A 21,119-nucleotide genomic window follows, 5' to 3' on the forward strand; every position below is an offset into this window, starting at 1 on the left:
TTAGGAAAACTGGTTTTCCCAGGCTGGAGGTCCCTGCTGTCAGGAATTCATAGCACACTGGGCACAGTTCTGCCATAATTGGCAGCACGGGCATACTTAGACTACCATCGCACTCCGTGGAGTGAATTCCTTGAGGCTACTGATTATTTTTCTGTGAACAATGCTCGGCACACAGTAAATGTTAATTAAATCTTTCTAGTCTCAGTATTCAGTTTAGGCTCAACAGGCTTTACTGAGAGAGGCTCAGTATTTTAACTCCACAGAGTAGCAGCAAGAATCCTGGCTCCTCAAGATCAACTCTGATTTCTAGGATATTCTGGAGAGATCTGAGCAACTCATGTGTACTGCGGGGGGCTGGGGGGGAGGTGTCTGTCCAGCAACCCTTCTCTGAGTTACCTGTATATAAAAACTCTATGATGCATAGATTTATTGCATACTTTTCCCTGAAATAAAACAATTAGGGGTCCAGACTAACCAAAGTGTGTCATTTGCACTTCGGAAAAGGAAATTAGGATACAGAAAATAGAAGGAAGCTGAGGAATGTAAACTCAGGACTTAGAACTGCAAGCTGCCATCACTGGTCAGGAGGGAGGGAGCGGAAATGGGCACCAGGGTGCTGGAAGCACGTATTACATACGGCTCCACATAATTGTGTGAGGAATTACAATAACCCTAGCATTGTTAATAAAAACTCGAAACTGACAAATCAGTTATGCCAATTGTATTAAATAAATGCTACTCAAAGTTTTTTCCAGCCCAAATATTTAAACAGTGCATTTCTAGGACCACATAATCAGAAAAAAAAAAAAAAAACCTTGAATGAAGAAAAACGGAAAAGAACTTACAATTATGTTATTATGTACAAGAAAATTACAAACACATTTGAATTGTGGGAAGATTCTGATATTTCTAGTATGAAAGGGAAGCATTAAAAATACTGATAGTCATTTATATCTCAAATTTACTAATTTATTTTAAGCAAATGTGAAAAACATAAGGACTCTGCACAGGTTCATTAAAAACCCTGGTTCTCTCAATATAATTTTTCCAAGTTGTCAGTACAGTTTTTGGCAATAAGAATTGAAGAAGTGGCTGGGTGTGGTGGCTCACGCCTGTGGTCCCGGCACTTTGGGAGGCTGAGGCGGGTGAATCACGAGGTCAAGAATTCAAGACCAGCCTGGCCAAAATGGTGAAACCCTGTCTCTACTAAAATTACGAAAATTAGCCAGACATGGTGGCGGGTGCCTGTAATCCCAGCTACTTGGGAGACTGAAGTAGAGAACTGCTTGAACCTGGGAGGCAGAGGCCGCAATGAGCCAAGATCGCGCCACTGCACTCCAGCCTGAGCTGTCTCAGGAAAAAAAAAAAAAAAAAAAGAATTGAAGAAGTATTTGTTAAATGAGTAAAATGTCTTAAATCCCTCAACCACAAGTAGGATTTCTAGTTACGGGGAGAATACTGTATTTGAACACAGTGTATGTGCTCAAGTAGAGCACAATGATCAATGCCTTTCCTTTTCCTTTTAGTGATTTTGACAATTTATACCAAACTGAAAAAAAAACTTTTCAAAAAGCTCCCTTAAAAATAAAACAAAATCCCCTTACATTTACAAATAGTCTACCAGCGCGTGTTCTTTTACTAAAATGCTTATTTATTCACACTAAAACTGAATCTTTGAGCTCCCGGACAGTGATGGTAAATCTCAGGTCTATGAATTTCTCAACTCTGCACTGTACAGCCAGGTCCAAAGAGTAGGATGTGAGGTACAGTTACGATGAAAAACAATTAAAATATTACTTTAACAATGATGAAAAAAGAACGATAAAACACAGGATTTTTATTTTTTCTCAGTAATGGATTTTCCCCCCCACCACTGAGACAAGGTCTCACCCTGTCATCCAGGCTAGAGTGCACCATGGTTCACTACAGCCTCAAACCCCCAGATCAAGCCATCCTCCCACCTCAGCCTCTCAAGTAGCTGGGACGTCAGGTGCATACCACCACACCTGCCTAATTTTTTTTTTCTTTTGTAGAGATGAGGTCCCAAGATGTTGTTCAGGTTAATCTTAAACTCCAGGTCTCAAGTGATCATCCTGCTTCAGTCTCCCTAAGTGCTAGAATTACAGGCATGAGCCACTGTGCCTGGTGTTCTTTACTACATATTTAATTTTTATATTAATTTTTTTAAAAATAGAGATGGGGTCTTGCTAAGTCTCCAGGGCGGGTCTCAAACTCTGGACTTAAATGATCCTCCTGCCTCAACCCCACAAAGTGCTGGAATTATAGGCATGAGCCACCACACCCAGCTCAGATGAGGTCTTGCTCTGTCCACCCAGTCTGGAGTACAGTGGCATGATCACAGCTCACTGCAGCCTCAGCCTCCTGGGATTAAGCATGGGCTTAAGTGATCTTCCCACCTCAGCCTCCAAAAGTGCTGGGATTATAGGCTTGAGCCACACCACACCCAGCCTCAGTAATGGAATTTACTGATCATTGTTAATTCAACTAACCAGGATATTTTAAAAACTGCTTATCATCTAAAATGTTAATGTTTCTGTATTTTTGACTCAATTTTTTAATCTTTGGCTATCTTTAAACATAACTATCATACTAAATATCTATCACGACTAATGATGGGAAAATGAAAAGCCAGGTTGTAATTCAGAATCGCAAGAACTAGCCTACTAGAGAATAGTAAAAGGATAATAACAATAGTAATAAAAATAATGGCAGCCAGCCAGAGCCGTGGCACACAGCTATGCAGACTGTGCACTGTACACACCAGGGGGGTGACACAGCATGGCAGCACTGTGGCTAACATTTACCGAGTACCCTATCACATGCCAGCTCATAAGCATGGAACTGAACTACAAGGCAGATATTACCTTTACCCCCATTTTATAGATGAGAAGAAAGAAGGCACAGAAAGTTAAACTTGCTCAAGATCTCAACACTAATGAATGGCAGAACTGGACATTTGACTCTAGAGCTCAGTCTATTGATTGCCAGCCCATACTGCCTGATTTATGGTTACAAATGCCATTACTTGAAAAAAATCCCTTTGGTTTTACATCTTTCTTGCATATAATTTTGAAAAATACTGTTTAACTAAACATATGGTAGTTGTTCCTTCTTTCAAAATGGTCATGTGGTTTATAGAATCTCTTTGTAATTTGTAATCATATATCACCCAGCAATGTTCTCTTCCTTACCAAAAAGAAAAAAAAAAAAAAACAAAAAACCACATACACAAGATTTCATATTTGCACATACTTTAATAACAAGGTCATTTTAGTAATAACAAAGAAACAGAGACAAAGAGAACTTAACACATAAATTAACACAACACAAACTTCTACAAGTTTGGGTCAAAAAAGGTTTACATGAAAGTTGAAAACATATACTGTCTGTGACAGGCTACAATACCAATTTTGATTATGCATGTTATCTAAAACATTATTATCAAAGAGTGCAAAGTTAGATCAAACAACAATGTCAAGAAAATTCTGTCCTAAAATTTTAACAAAGTCTTTTAAGAAAGTCTAAAAACCTCCTTTTTTACCACTAACTGTCAAAACTTTGAGTTTTATATCAGAATATCAATTTGTCATTTTAACTTTTACCATACATGAAAAATTATCAAAAATATACTGATGGTTCTATACTAATTGTGACTATTTATATTTACATTAAGCAAATTATCTTGCCAAGTTCTTTATATACAAATTACCATTTGTCTTCTGTGAAATTCATTAAAAAGTTAAAAACCACAGAAATGTCATTTGAAACAACATATTTCAGTATGTAACTGCTTTCCATCAATGAAGAATATTTTTAAATAACTTAATTGAAAAGTACTGAACTCCTCACCAATTTCAGCTGCAACAGTATTCCTCCTGAATGTTTTCTGTGATTTAAGGGGTGGAAAAAAACTAGGTAAAGCTTGATTGCAAATAATTCAACGACAAAAATGTTATGAGTGTTTATTGATCTTATCTTCAAGATATTTATAGTCTAATTAGGTTGGCATAAAAAACTAAGCAATAAAAATGTAAATAGTGTAAGATAACTGAAGAAACAAAAAGTTTTTAAAAACTGGCAAATGTGCCATATAAATACTTTTCATATTAATTTAAATCACAGAATGGCATCCCAAAGCCAATTAAATTGAATGCAGGCAAGGCTTTCTCATACTTAGGGCCAGCATTTAGGAAATTTTAAACTATTCCCAAATTGGAAATAATTTAGATTTTAGAAGCATCACAACAGATAAAAGAAATTTATAAACATTTAAGAGGCAATGATTTGGGGGAAAGTTTATAAAAAAAAAGCTTATATTAATGTCACTAAAATAAAGAGGCCACTTTGTTTTAGACTCAGTTACATAACAAGAAAATGAAAAAACTGTTCAAGAAAAAGCTTGATCACAAAATCAACATTTTTAATTTAAAGAGATTGATTCAGATGACTATAAAACTGGCACAACAATTTGTCCAGTACAGATGCATCTCTCTTGGCCAAAAATTAACTGTTTCTGTAACAACTGCTTAAAAATTAATGCCTCATGATTTTCTAGTTTGAACATAGAGATTTGCTCCATTTTTGAAATTATCTTAATTTATGTTATATGCTCTACTAAAGCAAGAAATAAAGCTCTAAAATATTTACCTAATTAGTGCTCTGTCTCTGGACTTTAGGACCAATACTCTGTGAGTCCTCTTCCTGACTAGGACGTTTCCCACCACTGAGACCAGTGCTCATGGAGCTTCTTCCTGCATATTTTAAAAATGTAAATTTAAGATAGGAAAAGGAAAAAGAACAGTATGCTCGAATGCTTCATTCTTACCTTGCTTCAACAGGTGAGTCTGCTGAGTGTCGCCATGAGCACAATGTAAAATACCACTCCCTTGAGAGCAACCTGTTAGTATTTAAAACAGCAAAATTACATTAAATAAAATCCAAGATGTATATATTATTAAGACTACAAATCCAACTTTTAATGCCTGTACTTAAGGTCATTTATATGCTTTTAAGACTAAATCTCAATCTTCCTACGAACCAAAAATCACATGCCTAAATCAGGAAAACAAATTTAGGCTCATATAAAAATGTTAACAGTTCAAAGGCAAAATCACTAATAATCATTTTCTAAAAAACGTTTCTTTACTAGATGACAATTTAAAACTTGACCATGAAGATAAAACATCCTTCCTTCGCTCTTGTCCCTTTTCCCACACTTTTCCTTCAGAGCCCCTCCAAACATATTTCCTTGAGGATAAGGGAGTAAGAGCCTGCCCGAGAGAGTTAATTCAAATCACACGATAAGCAGAAGACACAGACTTTGTGGCAGTTACCTAGCCTGAGCAATCATATCAACCCTTCCAAAAACCAACATGATTATAGGAAAATAGATTGGCTAGAACAGAGAAGTATGTTTTAGGGAAACATTTTCATCAGTGTGTCCAAATTATGGAAAAATACGAGCATTCTGGACCTATTCATGAGAAGGTGGATAGGCCAACAACTTATGGGCTGAACAAGATTGTGTACTTACTTTAATTTTAATTTTATGCTCATCAGTTTTCTCTGGGTAAAGAATAAAGTTCTTTAGGTATCAAAGTGGGCAAGTGGATGTCCTGATCAGGAATGACACCTTGCATCACTAGAAAGGAATATCTCTACCATAAATTAATAAACTAGGGTTGTTTATTGACATTTTATTTCTTATTTTTAAAAAATTTCTAGTCTTTCATTCACAGCATAGTCACCTCTAATTATACTAAAAACATTCAATTTTTGGGCTTGCAGTGCTGAAAGTCAGACCCTTTACTATCGGAAATTTACCACTAAATGGTAATACCCCTGGTCTTACCATCCATAGGCCTTCTTCTAGTAATGGTACCTATTGCCACGCTATACTGTACAACACTATTTAAAACTTCACACAATTCTGAATATACTTAATGCCCCTGAACTGTATACTTAAAAATGGTTAAAATGGTAAGTTTTAGGTCATGTACATTTTACCAGACTAAAAAGTCAACAAGTACATATTAAAGTATCACATTTAGTTATACCTTATACATTTTATTTCTTTTTATCTTATACATTTGCTAAGTGCCTCTTTATGCTAGGGGGTCTATCCAGGAACTAGAGATGTGACTATTACTGAGACATGGTTTGCCTTTAAGGGATTTACAGTCTAGTAGTAGACAAATAAAATCATAAAGTACAAAAAAGTGTTATTAGGTGCTGGGATGGATGTTTGTACAGGATATGGTGGGGACTCTAAAGAAGGAAAGATCAATTTTACTGGAAGATTCACAGAGGTGTTTTTTAATCATAAACTAGTCATCTTAGTTTGATTTTCTCAAGTTCATCAATTCTATTCCTTCTTTTTGAACTAAGATAAAAATTGAGAATAATCTCAAAGCAAAATATTGAGCAAAAGCAGCCACACACAAAAAAGAATACAAACTACATTACTCAATTTCTGTAAAGTTAAAAAATGAACAAAACTATATTATTAGAAATCAGGAGAGTGATTACCACTTGGGAGGAGGGGAGAAATTAATAAGCTTAATAAATATATTGGGGATTTCCTTAAGATGGCATTTTATTTCTGTAGAGATAAAGATCCTGACTTCTGACTCCCTAAATTCTTGAATACCACGATAGCCTATGTCTCTACAAAATGTAGCCAATTATAATTTCATGGGAATAACAGTGCAAAGACAATGAGTACAGAACAGAGCTTTGCTGATCAACTGATTTGTTACTAGAAATGTCACTCAAAAAAACCAGAAATCCTCATATTCGTAGGTCTTCAGGGTCATTAGAGCAGTTAAATTTCAAAATGCCAAGAGTATACAAAATGGAAACCTTAAGGCCAGGCACGGTGGCTCACACCTGTAAATCCCAGCACTTTGGGAAGCTGATGCAGGCAGAATACCTGAGGTCAGGAGCTTGAGACCAGCCTGTCCAATACGGTGAAACCCCATCTCTACTAAAAATACAAAATTCGTGGAGCATGGTGGTGCATGCCTATAATCCCAGCTACTTGGTAGGCTGAAGCAGGAGAATCGCTTGAACCCAGGAGGTGGAGCCTGCAGTGAGCTGAGATCACACCACTGCACTCCAGTCTGGGCAACAACAGCAAAACTCAGTCTCAAAAAAAAAAAAGGAAATCTTAGAGTAAAAACAGTTTTTTAAAGAAAAATTTTGAAGTGGCTTATATGCAAAAGTCAGGCAATAACAAATGCTGGTGACAATATAGAGAAAAGGAAACTCTTGTATATTGTTGGTGGGAATGTAAATTAGTACAGCCAATACGAAGAAAGGTTGAAGGTTCCTCAAAAAACTAAAAGTAGAGCTGAAAGACAGAAAATCTGTATATCAAAGAGGTATTTGCACTCCCATGTTTGTAACAGCACTGTTCACAACAGCTAAGATTTAGAAGCAACTTAAATGTCCATCAATAGACTAATGGATAAAGAAAATGTGGTACATATACACAATGGATTATTATTCAGCCATAAAAAAATGACATTCTGTCTTTTGCAACAACATGGATGAAACTAGAGGCCATTATGTTAAGTGAAATATTTCAGGTACAGAAAGAGAAACATTGCCCGTTCTTACTTATTTGTGAAATCTAAAAATCAAAACAATGAAATTCATGGAGAGAAAAGAAGGATGGTTACCAGAGGCTGAGAAGGGTAGTGAGTCGGGACAAGGAGGAGTTAGGGATGGTTAATGGATTGAAAACATAGAAAGAATGAGTAAGATCTAGTATTTGATAGCACAACAGGCGGACTATAGTCACTAATAATTTAGCTGTACATTTTAAATTGGGTATAATTGTAACACAAAAGCTAAATGTTTGAGGGGATGGATACCCAATTTTCTAGGATGTGATTATTAATGCATTTCATGCCTGTACCAAAATATCTCATGTATCCCATAAATAGATATACCTATGTACCCACAAAAATTAAATTAAAAAAAAAGTTTTGAGAGGGCAAAAAATTACCTGATTACTTTCCCCTTGTGTTTTGCTGTCAATTGCACAAAGACAACTGCACCAAAATAATTTTTCACTTATTAAAAACATTTTCAAAGAATTTTTCACTTACAAAATTCTGTCTTAAAAATTACCGTGGGGCGGGGGAGGAAATTGAATAAAAAGATATTGAAAGAAACAATCACAGCTCATTGTGCGATCACAGCTCATTGCAGCCTTGATCTCCCTGGCTCAAGCAATCTTCCTGCCTCAGCCTCCCAAGTAAACAGGACTCCAGGCATGAACCACCAAGTCCAGTTATTTATTTGTTTATTTACTTGTGTAGTGACGATGTCTCACCATATTGCCCAGGCTGGTCTGGAACTCCTGGGTTCAAGCAATCTGCCCACCTCAGCCTCCCAAAGTGCTAGGATTACAGAGGTGAGCACCTGGCAACACCAAAATTTTAATAGTGATTGTCTCTATTGGATAGAATTGTGGGTGATTTTTGTGATTTCTCTTTTCTATTTTCTTGAAGCTTTCTACATTCGTTTTATTTGAGACAGAGTCTCTTTCCGTTACCCAGGCTGGAGTGCAGCAGCACAATCTCAGCTCACTAGCCTCTGCCTCCTGGATACCTCAGCCTCCCAAGTAGCTGGGATTATAGGCGCCCACCACCACGCCTAGCTAACTTTTGTATTTTTGGTAGAGACAGGGTTTCACCATGTTAGCCTGGATGATCTCCATCTCTTGACCTTGTGATCTGCTCGCCTCAGCCTCCCAAAGTGCTCGGATTACAGGTGTAAGCCACCACAACCGGCCTCTAAATTCTCTTTAGTGAATAGTTTTTAAAAGCAGTTTCAAGGTGTCATAAAATCACAGGTTTTATATATCATAATATTCATGTGTTTTAAGGTATAATTCCATTAGTTTTTAAAGTTAACTTACAGAGTTGTGCAACCATCACCATGATCCAGGTTTAGAACATTTGTATCACCTCCAAAAGATCCCTCATGCCAATTTATGTTCATTCCCCAATTCTACTGTAAGCCTAAGGTAACCACTAATCTGCTTTGTCTTTAAAGATTTGCCTTTTATGGATAGTTCATATAAATAGAATCATGCAACAAAATCACTGTGCAAAAATCACTAACATTCTTATACAACAGTCAAGCCAAGAGCCAAATCAAGTAAACAATCCCATTCACAATTGCCATAAAAAGAATAAAATACCTAGGAATACAGCTAACCAGGGAAGTGAAAGATTGCTACAAAACCCACAAAACACTTCTCAAAGAAATCAGAGATGACACAAACAAATGGAAAAAACATTCCGTGCTCATGGATAGGAAGAATCAATATTGTTAAAATGGCCATACTGCCCAAAGTGATGTATAGATTCAATGCTATTCCTATTAAACTACCACTGACACTCTTCACAGAACTAGAAAAAACTATTTTAAAATTTATACAGAACAAAAACAGAGCCCAAATAGCCAAGGCAATCCTAAGTAAAAATAACAAAGCTGGAGGCATCATGTTACCTGACTTCAAACTATACTTCAATCAAAACTGTACGGCACTGGTACAAGAACAGATACACAGACCAATGGAACTGAATATAGAACTCATAAATAAGTGTGCAACTATCTGATCTTTGAAAAACCTGACAGAAACAAGCAATGGGGAAAAGATTCTCTATTCAATAAGTGGTGTTGGGCTAACTGGCTAGCCATATGCAGCAGATTGAAACGGCACCCCCTCTTATACCATAAACAAAAATAAAAAGATGGATTAAAGACTTAAATGTAAAGCTAAGATTATAAAAATGCTGCAATACAACCCAGGCAATACCATTGTGGACATAGGAATGGGCAACGGTTTCATGATGAAGACACCAAAAGCCATTATAACAAAAGCAAAAGTTGAAAAGTGGGATCTAATTCGACTAAAGAGCTTCTGTACAGCAAAGGAAACTAACAACAAACAGACAACCTACAGAATGGGAGAAAATTTTTGCAAACTATGCATCTGACAAAAATCTAATGTCCAACATCTATAAGGAACTTAAATTTACAAGAAAAAAAAACACACAAACAACCCCATAAAAATGTGGGCAAAGGACATAAACACTTTTCAAAAGAAGACATACATGTAGCCAAGAAGCCTATGAAAAAGCTCAACTTCACTGATCATTATAGAAATGAAAATCAAAATCTCACACCAGTCAGAATGGCTACCATGAAAAAGTAAAAAAACAACAGATGGTGGCAAGGATGTCGAGAAAAAGGAACACTTATACACTGTTGGTAGGACGATAAATTAGTTCAACCATTGTGGAAGACAGTGTGCTGATTCCTCAAAGACCTAAAAACAGACATGCCATTTGACCCAGCAATCCCATGGAACTGAGTATCACCCTGTGCCCCACAGAACGGGGCTAGGAATCAAGCCCTTAGCTTTTCAGTTAGAAAAACAGACCTTGAAAAATATATACATAATACGGTGGGGCCTACTGGCTTTAAATGTCCCCTCTGCCAGCTTCCCTACCCAGGGTAACTTCTGCCAGCCTCTGCCCCGAGCCCCCACCCCCAGCCCCCACTAACTGCCCCACAGAGAACAAACCAGAAAGGAGACTACCTGAACAAGCGCTGCGAGAGCCCAAGGGGGCAGCCTGAGTGGAGGGCCCCTACCTACATCAGGGCCTGGTTAGATGGTGGGTATATACCCAAAGGAATATAAGTCATTGTATTATAAAGATACATACACATGTATGTTCACTGTAGCACTATTCACAATAGCAAAAACATGGAATCAACGTACATGCTCATCAATAGTAGACTGAATTAAAAAAAATGTGGTGCATATGCACCATGGAATACTATGTAGCCATAAAAAGGAACAAGATCATGGCCTTTGCAGGAACATGGACGAAGCTGGAGGCCATTATCTTTAGCAAACTAATGTAGGAACAGAAAACCAAATACCTCATGTTCTCTCTTATAAGTGGGAGCTAAATGAGGAGAACACATGGACACACAGAGGGGAACAACAGACACTGGAGCCTTTTGGAGGTTGGGAGGAGGGAGAGAATCAGGAAAAATAAATAACTAGGTTTAGTATCTGGGTGACAAAATAATCTGTACAACAAACCTTCATAACACAAGTTTACTTATATAACAAACCTGCACATGTACCCCCGAACTTAAAAGTTACATTTTAAGAAAGCAAGAAAAAGAAAACAAATAGTATCATGCAGTACATAGTATTTTCTATCTGGCTTCTTTAACTTATTATTATTGAGGTTTATCCATGTAACATGTATCAGTATTTTGAACTTATTATTATTGAGGTTTATCCATGTAACATATATCAGTATTTCGAACTTATTATTATTGAGGTTTATCCATGTAACATGTATCAGTATTTCGTTCCTTTTCAGGAATAACATTCCATTGTATGGATACAATACATTTTGACTATTATAAGTAAAGCTGCTATGAACATTTATAAGTCTTTGTGTGGACATATGTTTTCTTTTGGATAGATACTTAATGGAATTTCTGGGCTGTACAGTAAATTTATGTGTAGCTTTTTATGAAACCACCAAACTGCTTTCCAAGGTGACGGTACCATTTGATACCCTACCTCTCATCAATGCAGGAAGGTTCCAGTTTTAACACATCCTCCACAACACCGGTATTGTCTTTATTTCAGCCCCTCTAGTGGGTTTAAGTAGGCCAACTTACCCTACTTTGCCTGGGAATTTCCAGTTAATAGCACTGAAAATTCCATGTCCCAGGAAACCCTTCAATCTCAAGTAATCAGTGGCAGTTGCTCACCCTAAGTGAGTCTGAAGTACTATCCCACAGTTATTTTAATCTGCATTTCCCTAATGACTAATAATGTTGATGAACTGATATTTTATAATTGGAAAAAAATCTAAAAGTTAATAAAAACTAAAACATATTGCTACAGTAAACAGATTATGGTCTGTTTTATTATAAAAACAAAAGTACTTTAAGACATCTATGTATAGTTTATTCCTTTCCTGAGCACACGTGCACACACACAAATGCAAAGATGAGCAGAGAAAAATGCAATTGTGTTGCAGAGATTAAGAATGTTTCACAGTCACTAAAAAAACCTAGGAAAAGTCAAAGAATTTTGCCCTTTGATGTGCCTTGTAAGGTAGTATAAAAGCCCACAGACGGGATAAGTATAAGGCATAAAAGGATATGCTTTAGAGGCATGTAAGTCCTTTCAAATGGGGTAGAAACCTGAGGGGAGAAATGTTTAATATTTAATAGCATAGCCCAAGTCATAAGTATCTTTTCACAACTTCCCATTTCCAGGTCTAAAATGTTTTTTCCCCCTTCATCCGACTACCCAAATGCTACTCAATCCACTACCTATCAAGAAAATGTCTCTAGTCCCTTCAGCTCTCAATAATCTCTCCCTTTTCTCATACTGCACATGGAAGTGGCATCTTACAATTTATCACTTTTTTATTTGTTTTTGTTTTCCCTCCACACCCCCATTTAGATCTAAGTTCTACTTAGCTTTTCATGTCTCATGTCTTTTGGAAGCCTCAAAGACAGAACCTGGTAACAACCAATGTTACAGGCAAATATTTGCATGATTAAAATAATTTCAAGATTTATTAATTCTTCTATTATATAACAAACTACCCTTTATTTATATGTTTGTAAAGCAAAATTGTCCCAATTTAACCTGCTACCATGGTTAACTTTTGAAGATAATTCCAAATAAAGGAAACAGGTTTGAGTGGCCTAAGAAGTAGTTTGTGCCATCATTGTGCATTAGCCCAGCACTTGTTTCCCAGGCCTTTGCTATCTGCCTGTTACCTCAGTGCTTCACAGAGCTTCTGTCTCTCACTCATGTGTGGGCTGACAAGGCAGGCTGTGAACTGAACAAGATATCTGAAAGAACTTTTGAAATGATTATCTTGTTGAAGTTTATTCAAATTGTAGGAGATCCTGAGAAGGAACATTTCTCAAGTATCCTGCCACCGTTGGCAACTGTCTGACTGCTGGGTGGATCACATTCCAGCAATAAAATATTTTTTCTTGTAAACACATATGGCATTCCATTTGCAGAGGAGGCCCAGTGATGCAGGAAGAAGGACAAGCTTTGGAGTTAGTCACACTTGGATCTGAATCTTAGCTCAACTACTTACTATAACTGTAGGATCTTTAAGTTACTATCTTTCTAGGATTATTTCCCCAAACACAAAATGAGGATCCTACTACCTCCGCCCCAGGTTATTGTGAGAAAGTAGGCAAAAATCCCTTACTATCTACTGGGTACAAGGTAGGCAGTCAAAATGTGAGTGCTTTTGTCTCCTTCTCCCAAAACTAATTCTTGGAGAATAAAATACATGCTGTTTTCATGAGGATGCAGGACATTTCTGAATTCAGAAAGGTTAAATTTTTAAAAGGTTTTATTCTTAGTATCAACTTAGAATATCTGACTTAAAAAAAAAAAAGCATTCATCAAATGTTACCCTGTGTTTTTATCCTTATTTTTTATTTTGAAAATTATAGATTCACAGACAGTTGTAAAGTGAGTACACAGAGGTCTTGTTTCCCTATCTTGTTTGTGACATTGGTAACCCACTTGTTACATATTATGAAGCTACAGTACAACAATATAACTAGATATTGACATTGATACAATGTGTTTGTATAATTTTATGCTCTTTTTATCACATGTACAGATTTTTTTCCTTTTTTTTCCCTTTAATTTTTAAGTTCCAGGGTACATGTGCAGAATGTGCAGGTTTGTTAAACAGGTAAACATGTGCCATGGTGGTTTGCTGCACAGATCAACCCATCACCTACGTATTAAAACCAGCATGCATTGGCTATTCTTCCTAATGCTCTCCCTGAACCTGTTCCCACAACAGGCCCCAGTGTGTGTTGTTCTCCACATGTATCCATATGTCCTCATCATTCTGTTTCCACTTATAAGTGAGAACATGAGGTGTTTGGTTGTTTTCTGTTCCTGCATTAGTTTGTTGAGAATAATGGCTACAAGCTCCATCCATGCCTCTGCAAAGAACATGATCTTATTCCTTTTTATGGCTTCCATGTATTCCTTGGTGTATATGTACCACATTTTCTTTATTTAGTCTATCATCAATTAGCATTTGGGTTGATTCCATGTCTTTGCTATTGTGAATAGTGCTGGAGTGAACATACACGTGCATATATATTTATAATAGAATGATTTATATTCTTTTGGGTATATAACCAGTCATGGGATTGCTGGGTCAAATGGTATTTCTGCTTCTAGATCTTTGAGGAATCACCACACTGTCTTCCACAATGATTGAACCAATTTACATTCCCATCAACAGTGTAAAAAACCTTTCTTTTTCTCTACATCCTCGCCAGCATCTGTTGTTTCTTGATTTTTTAATAATTTCCATTCTTACTGATGTTGTCCTATTTTTTAATCAAATTACTGGGCTTCATGTTATTTTGGTCAAAGCCAAAAAAACTGATATGATGATTCAAATTTCTAATACATACTGACTTCCTGAAATTATTAATATCACACATAAGAGTTTACATGGTCACTAAATTCATATCATACAGAAAAATACTACAAACCAGACTTTATAAGAAAAAACTCATGTGCAAAAAGACTAGAGGGCTCTACGCATGTGTACAATAAATCTTTTGGCCATGTTCACAGGGCCACTGACCTTCTTAACTAATTACCTTATACTTGCTGTAGATCTAAAGAGTATAAAATAATAAGCATTCTGAAAATATGACATTTGAGTTTCATTTTATCCTTAAAATTGCTCTCCTCAGTTTGCAAGAGCTTTAACTTGACCTAAGATCTATTACATGTAATGCCGTTTCCATCTCTAAAATGTCATCAATGGAGTGAAGAGATGTACCTGGGTGCACATGTATGCATGTGTACAAATAATCTATTAAGCTAATTTCAAAGATAGGTTTTTATAAAATATGTTAGCAAGGACCAATAACAAATATATTTGTTTAATAACCTCTATATGTTACTAAGTGCAGAAATTTCCTTTTCACTTACTTCCACTGCTGGTACAACCTGGGATATTTTCTGCAGAATATCCCATGAAGCCTCCATTCCCATTAGGATTAGAAGGTACTGATGCTAGAAGACCTAAAGGACAAAAAAAATTTTCTTTTAAATTATGATCAACGTCAAATTCAGAGACAGCTATATAAACAGCTGCCAAAGAAACAAAGGCAGTTATTAACATACCTAGTCCTCTATATCGTGAAAGCTGCTGATAGATCTGTTTCATCCTTTCAATATTCAAACGGCTTGCCTCAGCATGGTTCACCATTGGTTTAGGATAATTAACTCCTATCAAACATTTGGCTACCTTTTGGATACCTTCTGGTGCATTCCAGGGATCATAGATATATTTTGCAGGGAAGCCTCTTAGGACAGGCAAATAACGCCTTTTGGGAGAAAGAAGAAAGATTAATAAAATGCACTCTAAGCAAACTATAATGACTACTAGCTAAGAGAGGCCAAAATAAAATCAATACCATTTAAATGGTCTGTTTGCCCGTCTCATCTCTGCTGCCCATCATGAGTGGGGAATACTTTAAGTGTTGATTAAACATGAAAAGCTCTTCTTGAATTAGCTATTCCAAACTGAGTAGTAATTACCCTTCATTTACCTGATGTAGTCTCCATTAGGATCTGTTCTCCTACCAAAACCAACAGGGCAATAGCAGTGAAAAAACTGTTGAAAAAAGGAACTGCAAGACAGCCACATCCAACTTCCAGCATTTATGCTCCAATCTGCATCAAGCAATAATTCTTCAAATACCTTCAGAAGTAACAGTAACCAATTAGTTTCCACACACATAATTTGCAAAGCGAGCATTTTCAAAGTCACAGTAGATCCAAAGTCAAAGCGAAGAAAATCCAGCACAGAATTGTAAAATTAAACATTCCAAAGTTAGCTTCTATGTTCTATTCTATAATGAGCTCTTCCAGGGAAAGAAACGTATTGGTAATATAGTATGCTTCTGAATAGAATTTACTTTTCCAATCTCTGCAGTGTTATTGGGAGAATGAAAGGTTAAAAAAATTATTCAAATCACTAATTTAAAAGGATTTGGATTTAAAAGGATAGGATTACTGGTAGATACAGGAAAAGCAGTAAACCATTTTCAAGAAAGCAAAAATGCTATTACATAAATCACCAACAAAAACTTAACTTAGTACACTAGCCTAAATAAAGGAAGCATACTCAAATGTGAATTCACTTACAAATATATACTAGCATTACACAGTTTAATTTTGAATTCCTTGATCAGAAAGAAAACAGAGTTAAATGATTGATAGATATATTCATTAAATATGTTATATATCTTCTCTATATACAACTGTGTACTAGGAAACATAAGAGATTAAAAAAAAAAAACACACATAGGATCAGAAATGGTTCTTGGATGGAGAAAATGTATGATAGAGCCAGAGAGGTGAAAAATGTATGTAATAGCTGGGTGCAGTGGCTCACACCTGTAATCCCAGCACTTCAGGAGGCTGAGGCAGGAGAATCATTTGAGGTCAGGAGTTCAAGACCAGCCTGTCCAATGGGGTAAAACCCTGTCTCTTACTAAAAATACAAAATTAGCTGGGCACAGTGCAGGCACCTGTAATCCCAGCTACTCGAGAGGTAGAGGCAGAAGAATTGCTTAAACCTGGGATGCGTAGGTTGCAGTAAGCCAAGATCATGCCACTGCACACCAGCCTGGGCAACAGAGCAAGACTCCATCTCAAAAAAAAAAAAAAAAAAAAGGACATAAGTCTTATTACTTATAACCACAAGATGATGTCACAAAATGTAGTACGCTTCTCTTTATGGAAGTATTAGTAAAAAGCTGTGAAGTTGAAGTGAGGTGAAATGATTTATATTTTAAAATTTGTAACATGAACTCACTATTTCTAGGAACTCTTGAGTGGATTCTTTTGTGACAGAAATATCACCTATATCTATCAAGAAATCCAGTATTAAATTTTACAGTTCTCTTAGTGGCTAGGCTGGGTTAACCACTGAAATGACTTTAGTTAATCAATTTAACCAGTTTTCACCTTTTTGCTGTCTGATTATACCATTTTTCTCTCTGAAAGTGTGCCTGTATTTGGGGAATTAAATGTTTTATCTACCAAAAAACTAGACTATAAATGAATCTGTATAACAGACAACTTCTAGGATTTGTTTTATTAAGGTAAGAATTCCTTCAAAATAAGACATGCTATAACCTTAGAACACTTACCTTCATTCCTTCTTCCCAACTAATCCACAGGTCCCCTCGTGTCAGGAAGCAAGCAACTGCATGCCTGGCTAAATGATGAATCCAGCCCTCCTGACGAAGCTGTGTCATGATGGCATCAATCCATGGAAAGCCTGTCCGGCCTTCTGCCCATTTGGCTAGAGCCTCAGGATTTTTATCCCAAGGAATCTGAACACAGATAGGGTTTCCTTCCATTTTATCAAAGCGTGGATTATTTGTTGCTGCTGTATAGAAAAACTCACGCCATAGCAGTTGCCCATAAAGGGAAAGGGGAGGGGAACTGTTCTTCTTTACCTATAGTTAAAAAGCAAAGAAGTATTATCAGAATGTTTTTTTAAAGTATTAAACAATAAACTCTAATTTTAGAGAATACCTTTTTGTAAAGATCTGTTAGTTTGAAGTAAAACAGTCGACATGACAAACAACCAAATCGGAGATAAGGACTAAGTCCAGTAGGACTTGCAAGCAGAGAGTTCGCATTCATTCGAGGTCTTTCAAAGTTTGCCACCCAAGCCTGAAAACACAGAGAAAATTACATTAACTAATCGTATTTTTCATTTTAAAAGAATGCTTAGAATGGAGGCTTTTTAAAAAAAGTTACATAGTTCTTGGGGAATCAGATCTTATCCTAGCCACAAATTACATGTTTTAATAAAAAAATAAGAGAGGATAAAAAAGTGAGCATTCTTTTGTTTCAGTCATCCTTGTGTGACACATACTCATATGAAATAAATTACCTTCAAATTTCTAACAGAAAGCTGAGAGGGCCTTCAATATTTTTTTTTTTTTTTGAAACAGGATCTTGCTCTGTCACCCAGGCTGGAGTGCAGTGGAGCAATCTTGGCTCACTGCAACCTCTACCTCCCAGGTGGAGGATTCTCCTACCTCAATCTCCTGAGTAGCTGGGACTACAGGCAGACACAACCATGCCCGGCTAATTTTTGTATTTTTAGTAGGAATGGGATTTCATCATGTTGGCCAGGATGGTCTCAAACTCCTGACCTCAAGTGATCAACCCACCTTGGCCTCCCAAAGTGCTGGGATTACAGGCATGAGCCACCATGCCTGGAAAATTTATTTATTTATTTTGAGATGGAGTCTTACTCTATCACCCAGGCTGGAGTACTGTGGTGTGATCTTGGCTTACTGCAACCCTGCCTCCTGGGTTCAAACAATTCTCATGCCTCAGCCTCCCAAGTAGCTGGAATTACAGGCACACACCACCACACCTGGCTAATTTTTGTATTTTTAATAAAGATGGGAGTTTTGCCATGTTCGCCAAGCTGGTCTCTAAATTTTGACCTCAAGTGATTCACCTGCCTCAGCCTCCCAAAGTGCTGAGATCACAGGTGTGAGCCTCCATGCCTGGCCTTCAACCTGCCTCTTTAACACAAAGGTAAAGGTGAAATAGAATTCTATACTAGTTTCAAAGTTATAGCCATTAGATACCAGCTTAGGCAGAAAGAACAGAAGAGGTCGTGTGGTAGTAGCTAAGGGGGAAATAATTAGAAGAGAAGGAGAAAGAACATTTAAGTGAGGAGATGGTAGTTAATTTTCAAACAATTAGGTTTATTCTATTTTAACCATTTCCCTTAATGCTCCCCTTTCAACAATCTATTTTTTATTTTTTAAAGACAGGAAAATTATTTTTAAATGGTAGTTTGGAAATATGAGCATAGCTATATAATCTATATTATCATACTTTTCTTTCCAAATGCCTTTCCAAACGAGTAAGTGCTTCAGTTTCTCCGCCTGGCCACACTGCAGAGGATAAGCCATCTGTATCAAAACCTAAAAGAAAGAAAAGAAAAAATATCATTCTTCTGAAACTAAAATAATTTTTATTTAACCCCAATAACTGGGAGAATAAATTACTTTGCAGAAAAGCTCTAAGAGAGTACCATAAAAATGAACAGAGGGCCTAAAAAAGCCCTCACCTATAGAGGATATGACATGGTTTGACATGGTTTCAATTTTTTAGGATGTACATCTTAAGGTGATAACAGATTACATATCTATAGAACACATAAATGATGAACAAACATATCACTCCTTAAAGAGTTATTTCTTTCTTCTTCCCCCACCCTTTCTTTCTCTCCTAATGCAAAATACTTTACATGATGAAATTGAAAGGGAAATTTTCTGAGTAATTTATGATTTATTAACTTTTAAGACTCATACTGATTATAGTTTATACTTACCTAGCTCCTCCAGTGAAGGGACTCCATATTTCTCATCATGGTCATCAGACAGAGGAGTTGTGCACTTTTCTATCACTTCTGAAGTAATTGTCTCTACTGGTATCTCTAGTGGTTCCATTTTGCTGATGAGAGTCTGGAATCTTTTATAAGTTAGAGGCGGTTGTCCACCATTGAGTTCTATGATCCTATAACAACAGTTAGTAAAATGTAGGTTAGTATAAAAAAGGACAATAAGTTTTGGTTAATAAGCTCCCAAAAGGCTTAAAAAGCAGAAAATAAAATTAATCACTGAAATCTTCAAGGAGAATGTTAGCTTGTTATGATGACCAAGAAATGTGTTAAAAATGATTAATGAGTTTAAAAATCATTCCCTTTAGCTTCTAGACATCCTCTAGTATCAAATATATACACGCTATGCAAGTATCAAGATCTTTAAGACAGAATATTAAGGACTTATGAGAGAAAAAATAAGTAAGTGGGTAAATTAGTCTAAAGGCAATAACAAAAAGTTAATACACACAGACATATGAAAAACATGTTATGTCCCAGCTCAAAGAATCTCTCAATCACCAATAAAAACTAAACCAGGTTGAAAATTATATGAAAGAGTAATCAGCAGGTCTCATTTAGAAAAAATAAATTTAATTGTGTATATTTGAGGTTTACAACATGTTATGGTATACAAGTAGACAGTAAAATGGTTACTATAGTGAAGCAGATTAACGTATTTATAAATCTCATATAGTTACTTTTTTGTATGTGTGTGACAAAATCAGCTAAAATCTACTTGATAAAAATTCTAAATAAAATACAATTTTAAAAACTAAAATCCTCACTCTGCACACTAGACCTCTAGACTTGTTCATCTTATATAACTTCTACTTTGTATCCTTGGATCTACATTCCTGATATGGTTTGGCTGTGACCCCACCAAAATCTCATCTTGAATTGTAACTCCCACAATTCCCACATGTTGTGGGAGGGACCTTGTGGGAGGTAACTGAATCATGGGGGCAGGTCTTTCTCATGCTGTTCTCATTACAGAGAGTAAGTCTCACAAGATCTGATGATTTTAAAAGGGGGAGTTTCCCTGCACAAGCTCCCTCCTTGCCTGCTGCCATCCATGTAAGAAGTGACTGGCTCCTCCTTGCCTTCCACCATGATTGTGAGGCCTTCTCAGCCATGTAGAACTGTAAGTCCATTAAACCTCTTTCTTTCGTAAATTGCCCAGTCTTAGGTATGTTTTTATCAGCAGCGTAAAAACAGACTAATACAATTCCCCTATTTCCTTCAGCATATTTTATTAATTTGGATTCTATATTACTGTGGTAACAATTACTATTTTCCATTGTACTCATGGCTTCATATGTATATATGTCACATACTTAGAACACATAAGCCCTCAAATTTCAAGTTATTTAAATTTACCTTTTCATTTACTTCTGATCACTAATTACCTCAATCAAGTCTTAATTAAAAAAAAAAAAACAACTAGCTTTGCCAATGGTAGTTTAGATTAAACACTATTTTGGAATAACTACTCTTTTTCACTATGGCCATTTGCTTAGCATTTGGCCTTAA

The 21,119-nt window shown here is 36.3% G+C and overlaps 1 protein-coding gene across 1 annotated transcript in view; it reads right to left on the reverse strand.

The window, feature by feature from the left end:
- Positions 1 to 3,255: 3,255 nt before the first annotated feature.
- CRY1 (cryptochrome circadian regulator 1) overlaps positions 3,256 to 21,119 on the reverse strand; it is a 123,811-nt gene continuing 105,947 nt past the window's right edge. The window contains exons 4-13 of the mRNA XM_032300198.1: positions 19,539 to 19,723; positions 19,040 to 19,128; positions 17,711 to 17,851; positions 17,320 to 17,631; positions 15,712 to 15,863; positions 15,284 to 15,486; positions 15,089 to 15,181; positions 4,847 to 4,918; positions 4,669 to 4,772; positions 3,256 to 3,907 (exon numbers count right to left, since the gene is read on the reverse strand). Of these exons, the coding sequence (XP_032156089.1) occupies positions 4,669 to 4,772; positions 4,847 to 4,918; positions 15,089 to 15,181; positions 15,284 to 15,486; positions 15,712 to 15,863; positions 17,320 to 17,631; positions 17,711 to 17,851; positions 19,040 to 19,128; positions 19,539 to 19,723 (1,351 nt within the window). The 3' untranslated portion in view covers positions 3,256 to 3,907. The remainder of the gene's footprint in view (positions 3,908 to 4,668; positions 4,773 to 4,846; positions 4,919 to 15,088; positions 15,182 to 15,283; positions 15,487 to 15,711; positions 15,864 to 17,319; positions 17,632 to 17,710; positions 17,852 to 19,039; positions 19,129 to 19,538; positions 19,724 to 21,119) is intronic.

This window comes from Sapajus apella, unplaced genomic scaffold, assembly GCF_009761245.1.
Source record: "Sapajus apella isolate SASKATOON/1434 unplaced genomic scaffold, GSC_monkey_1.0 scaffold2, whole genome shotgun sequence".
Lineage (NCBI taxonomy): Eukaryota > Metazoa > Chordata > Mammalia > Primates > Cebidae > Sapajus > Sapajus apella.